Raw genomic sequence first — 6548 nt, 5'->3', positions numbered from 1 at the left:
GGGAGGGAGGGAGGGAGGGAGGGAGGGAGGAAGGAAGAAAGAAATTGGTTGCATATTCTTCTCAACATCCAGCAGAAGTTGTTAGAGTCACAGTTAGGGAAATGCCAAAGTTTATTTCTATTTCAGAAATGTAATATCATTATTTTCAAATTTTGGTGAAGAAATGTCTGTTGGATAGTTTTTTATATTAGAATAATTATTTGAATAATAGGTAACATAGAAATATACATTGACTAATGGATTAATAGCAGTCTATGCATTGTTTTTCATATTACATCAAAGGAATCTATACTTTGGTTCTTTCAATTTAACTTGCATGAATAATTCAAATGATGGTTCAAAATTATGTTTATCACTTTTGTGTAAGAGTACAACTCAGAAGCATAGAAAATCATGGAAAGAGTAAATCAGTGTCAAAAATTTCTTAAATGACACGAAACTAAATGAAATGTAACAGTATCACATACAGAAGATGTCTGTCTAGAAAAAAAAAATAATAATGCCTACACTATGCCAGGATAGAGAAAGCAATATTTGATTGAATGAAATCATAACTTTTCAGGCATTGGAATGGAACTTTATCCTTTAAAACTTTATATCTTCCAGAAAGTCTTCCTGTCACTGACATTCTATGATAAATACCCTCTTCTACAGCTAAGCTGACTTGGTTCGTGTTAATCCCAAAACACAGAAGTGTGAAATTCATGCAGTATGAATCCATTTTTAGACAAAATCCAAATATATGCATAATGTAAAAAAACTATCTTTGTGGATAAAAAACAATTGAGAAAAGTAAGTACAAACTCTAGTTTGTCAACTGGAGGGGACAGAACAGCCTAAATGATCCCCTTTCTAGGTCTGTGTATAAAGAACAGCGATATGTATTTCACTTTGACTCCATACCTGCGCATATGTTTTTTGTGTGTACATACACCTGTTATTTATGCCATATTTAACATTTTTTAAAATGATGATTAATGGTTATAGCATTTATTCTATAACGTCCAGTGAGTCACTTAAATACTGGTATAATAGAATTTCTGATTCCATGAAAGATTTACAGATTAGAAAACTCATTTATCTTTTTTTCTTTGTAGGTCATTTTTCCTTTCCCAAGTGAGGATGAAGATTATAGCAATTCTGCAGAACAGGATATCAGGAGACAAAATGACTTGCTGCTTACACAGCTCATGTATGGCAACACCAGACTATGAAGCCAGGCATGTCTGTCCCATATGTGCCCTTGTCATTATGTCATATTGCCCTAATATTATCATCTAATGTCTGACAGTAGGGTTTAATGGAGCATAAGATTTGACTTCTAAACAAGCTCTGCAAGTTATTAGTTGTTTGACCTTGGATGATATTTAATAAATTTTTAAGGACTTGGTTTATCTCTTTCTTGCTAATAAATTGGTGCTAATAATACCTACCAATCATAGCCATTATTGAGGTTTAAGGCAAAAAAACATCTTTCAATAAATTTAGCTTATATTATTATGATTAACTTCTGGCAGCTTCATTTAGTTAGATTATGTGAACATCTCCCCAAATCCTCAGCATCGTGTGGTTATAAATGGGAACAGATGGTTAGATTAATATAAGGCTGATCAAGCAATTGCAAGAAAAGGATAAGAAGCCTGGAAAAGTGAGGATGCAGGTAAGGAATTCACCTTTGTGACCCAGTGGAGGGTCATGGCCCCTGTGGAAACCGAAGAAGTGAAAGAAGTGAAACTAGAAGAAATTGATTCTCTGAGGAAGAATAAACAGCCTGGGAGCAGCAGCTGTGGTGAAACTGGGCAGTGCTGGACAATTTAATTGGGAGTAAACGAATGAAGAAGAAAATGAAGAAAGAAATTGATGAAGTCAACCACACATGACCCAGAGCTAAGAATATTTCATAGTCCTGAAAAACTCTGTAACCATTAATACTCTCACTTCAGTTTCCACAAAGGGATTAGTAATGAGCAAAGTTGACCAAACGGACCTGACACTGTGGCCATTTACAGTTTGCTCTTGAATTTACCTGGAATCCAGGGTCTCAATACTGCTCAAATGTCCTTACCAAACAATATTTCCCTATTTCTATGACATCCTCATTATGGAAGAAACAGAATACCTTTGGTTAAATGAGAAAATATGAATTTCCTTGTATATGTTATTCACTTTTGTCCAATTTCTCCTTACATTCATAAATTTATCTGAATCAAATTTCAATATTTTTTAGTTCTTCTAGAAAGTCTTAATTTCCTTTTACTCCTCCTAAGAAGTATACTAATTCCTCTGCTAATCCAAGAGTATAATTCTGAAACACAGACAGACTTACTTGATTCTGTTCTAGTGCCAGTTGGTACAAGTAATGCCAACATCAGATCTTCAACTCCTAGCGTCCACCCTGCCAGTCTGGAAACTACGGTGTTCCTTTAATATTTTACATTGCCAGTTAGATATGCCTTAGCCCTAACAAGTGAATCTGTCTAAATATACAGGTCTACCAAGTCAATGATCACTGACAACTAGCAAGGTATGTTTAGAAATTATTGAATAGCAATTTGAAAATAGAAAATGCTTCAAGTTTCTGAAACTAACAATGTTCTCTTAATAAAGAATATTATTTGTTTATCTCTGAAACTTGAAATTGTATTAGTTTTTATTTTCCAGCACTGACTTCCAATATCTCCATGAGACTATCTTCCTATGTGAAGAAGGAACACTAATTAGACATCCTGTAAGTGACAAATGAAATTCTACAGGAAGGAAAGCAGCTGTTTGGCTTACACTGAAACTTCATACCTGAGCGCTTTGCCTCTTTCTGGATGCTTTCGTAGTCATGCCAGTCCTTTCTTCTCAAACCATCTGTCCAAGCATAGAACTGACCATCTCCCAGGCCCAGAGGAAATGTCTGTGGAAATGGAAAATATTCAGAGTATAAAAAGGAGGCATTTCTGCTTGCAAGGTAGGTAAAAAAACAGCCAGCCACATAATAGCCAGTCAAAGAATATGTGTTGAATTAGTAATTCCGAGTAGAGAAAACTATTGCTAGTGACCAGATAACTACACTTTACAATTTTTTTTTTAGCTTTTAAAATGAGACCAAATACTACCTAGCTCCCATTTTATATCATTCTAGTAGATATCGATTCAGTATATCACAACCTCTGAGCATAAATGCCCTGCCATTTTCATTTGACCAAAGTTTAAATGTTGGCAAAGCTTTCAATTTTGGTGTGAAATGGAATTTTGTTTTTAATTGATTCAGTTTTATTAATTGTGATCATGTATATGACATGATCATATACTGGATGCTTTCTATGTGTCAGGTATATGTTAAATATAACTTCTTCACTTTATCAGAATGCAGAATGCTCCTGTGAAATCTTTTTTAAGTTAATTTTGCATAAGCAAAGAAACAGTTACCATGAATTTATAGAAAATTTTTAATTTTCCCAGATCCCCCAAAATAGCTTACCAAAGGATAGTAAATAATGCCTAGCACTGAAAACCAACATATAGTTAATGCAAAAATTAGATGATAAATGCACAGTCTAGTGAAAGAATTAAAGTTCTTGGAAAGGAGTTTGGAAGTTGCCCTCTTGCTGGTGATGGTGAGCACTGCTTCTGTAAGAGCTACCTGCAAGCCAACGCAGAACCTGATTTTCACTTTTTACCTTTTGTCATGAGAATGAAAATCCAATTGGGATTTTCTTTACAGTTAGCAAAAGCAACAACTGTGAGTCAAAAAGGTGAAGCAACACAACTTTTGTAAACCAAGGGATATCTGTAGCCTGTGTACAGAATTTGTTCAATTTTGATGGTAATCTTTGGTTGTACATTTTCACTTTTCTTCCAATAAAACAGGTACCCAGAGAACTAAAATAGTTTGAATTAAATCATAAATTAGGATTTAGATCAGTTCTATTAAGATCAAAATTGTGATCTTAACAAATGTCTGCTACTGTCTTCCAACGTGATTCCTGTTAAACAATAGTACATGGTTACACTTGGAGCTGAAATCATCACCCATTCAATGACTGTAGTTACAGTATGTCTCTTTGCTAAAATTCAGTGTTTTAATGTCTATTTGAAGATTATTTCTGTGTATATTGTTGAGGTTGTATGTGTTGTGGTATATTTTTCTAGGACTAGGAAGCACAAATGTTTTGAATGAAATTTATTTTTTCATAATCTTGATATTTAATATACATAAAATATGTTGTCATATCCATGCATCATTTTCCTTTTTTGTTCAGTTTTGGAAATAAGTATCACATCTACAAAATGATGAGCAGGTTTTTTTTTTTTTTTTTTTAAAGTTCCAACTTAGGCAAAGATAAAACTGAGTAATTTCAGTAATGCAATTTTATTCTGCCAGCAAATGGAATGCCTTATTCTTCAGAGTTAATGCAAGTACCTTCAATCTATCATTATATCTTATAAAGAATCCACTTATTTTGAGAGGGTGAAAATAAAGCTTAATGTTACAAAGAAAAGTAGTTAAAATAAGAAGGAAGGTTTTCTAAAATCATCTCTATTTTCTACATATGTAAAGAAATTTGCTCATAATAGTGGTGAGTTTAGGATAAAAGGCAGAAGAATTAACACACAAGAATGATGGGTTTACATAGCATATTAAAAATGATGAAGATACATTTTAAATGGAGAATGGCAGGAAAGAAAAGTTATGGGAAAATTAAGAACAAAGGATATAATAAAATTATAAGGAACCTAAGAAATCAATTTTGGTAATATGATAGCAAACATCACACAAAGTCATGAATTGCTTTCTAATTGATAATTAATTCTATTAATAAATATTAGTAGCATTCAGAAACATCAAAACACAACCAATCTGAAATATTTACTTTTGGCAAGTACTGAACACTAATAAAAAACCCAACATTGACATAGCTAGTACCAATTCTAAACATCATTTTAAGATAAAATAGAAAGTTTCAAAACATGAAATTATAAAGATACTGTATAAACTCCATATATGCAAAGCTCTCTGTGATTACTAAGTTAGTCTATCTCCATTAATTTGATAAACTTAATGCAGAGAATTCCTAGCAAATAGTAATAAGGCAGATTTCACAGAAGAATTAACCTTTTATTTCCCCATAAACCTATGATAACGACAATAAAGCATCAAATGAATAAAGAAACAGATAATAGAATTGCCGTGAACTTTGGTAAATGACGGAACTGTTGGGAGGGAAACATAGCTTTTATTCACCAAACCTTATATTACTTAAATTTGAAGTATTAGATATTTCTGAGGGTGAGATTAAAGGTGAAAACAAAAAGACTGACATGTTTATATGGAACATGGATACACAGCACTTCTCCCCAAAACCAACCAACAGTCAGACAATTTCTGAGACACAGTCACTGAACTCCCTCCCAAAGAAGTCTGGAGTTTGAAAGACAGAGTACATTTGGGTGCTGAGCAGTAGAAAATATCCAAAGTCCTTGAAATCTATTTACCAAGTACTGCTAACCAACAGTGTCTTTCTTCACTGGGCTCTTAGAAAACGGCCATCCGTATTACACCTGGTAGACAAGAGGGAAATGAACTCCTCTCTGGAAAACAGGGATCAGAAGAGATACAGGAACACTGGCACACTGGTGCACACCCTGTGATCGCCTAGGAAGTACTTCTCCATGCAGGCAACTTTCTAGGAGCATTTTCACGACTTCAATCAAGACCATGAGCCTCAGAAGGATGCTGGACATTTAAGAGCACTTCTAACATAAAATTCAGAAGTCAAAAAAAAAAAAAAACAAAAAACAAAAGATATAATATACTTGAAGGAAAACAGAAGCAATGTAATCCTCAGAAGAAATGTTGCCAAACATATAAATTTAATTTTATCAGAGAGCTTTAGGAAAAGTTCCTTCATAGAAACAGTAATTTAAGAATGGGACATTTAGAGAATAATAAGAGTTCTTGGGCAGAGAAAAGGGGCTTGTAGGCATAAGATAATTGTGAAACAGTTTGAACATGTCTGGGGACATTAGTAAGAAGTACAAAAGAAGTCGAGAAAGAAGAAGAGGAAGTGGAGAAAGAAGGGGAGGACAAACGAATGGCAGAGGCAAAACAACAGCACTGTAGGCAGGTAGGAACATGTCTCCAGACTCAGGCTCAGCTGGGCCTGAGTGCTTGGGAGGGACAGAGAGCGACTCCAGGAGGTGGTCTCCATGAGGATGAAAAAGCACCTAGGTAAGCAAAACTTACTCTTGTTTTAAAGTCATATTTACAGCAGTCTCACACTTCTTCCAAAACGATTGGGATGAATTAATGATGCATACACAAAAGTCTCAGCAAATGAAAAGCATGGCAATTAAGATTAGAGTAAAAAATGTACAAGGAAGAAGTATAACTTCAGTGCCCGGTTTGATTTAGGTAAGAATACTCTTATCTTAATACTGATTTAATTAAAATTGAACCTATAACTTTACCAAAGGTTGAGGGAAAGAGGGAAATAAGATAATTAAATACATATTTTATATAGTAGAAAACAATAGATAAAAACCAAAATGCAGAAAAA

At 33.9% G+C, this 6548-nt stretch overlaps 1 protein-coding gene across 2 annotated transcripts in view; it reads right to left on the bottom strand.

Moving 5' to 3' along the window:
- Positions 1 to 6548, bottom strand: part of GALNTL6 (polypeptide N-acetylgalactosaminyltransferase-like 6) — an 849045-nt gene that overhangs the window by 542733 nt on the left and 299764 nt on the right. For both annotated transcript variants that reach the window (XM_004682397.2, XM_012724993.1), the window contains exon 3: positions 2794 to 2902. In XM_004682397.2, the coding sequence (XP_004682454.1) occupies positions 2794 to 2902 (109 nt within the window). The remainder of the gene's footprint in view (positions 1 to 2793; positions 2903 to 6548) is intronic.

The sequence above is a fragment of the Condylura cristata genome, unplaced genomic scaffold, assembly GCF_000260355.1.
Source record: "Condylura cristata isolate star-nosed mole 26May11 unplaced genomic scaffold, ConCri1.0 scaffold00014, whole genome shotgun sequence".
NCBI lineage: Eukaryota > Metazoa > Chordata > Mammalia > Eulipotyphla > Talpidae > Condylura > Condylura cristata.
Note: the sequence above shows the minus strand (reverse complement) of the source record. Positions and strands in the feature narration are given on the sequence as shown.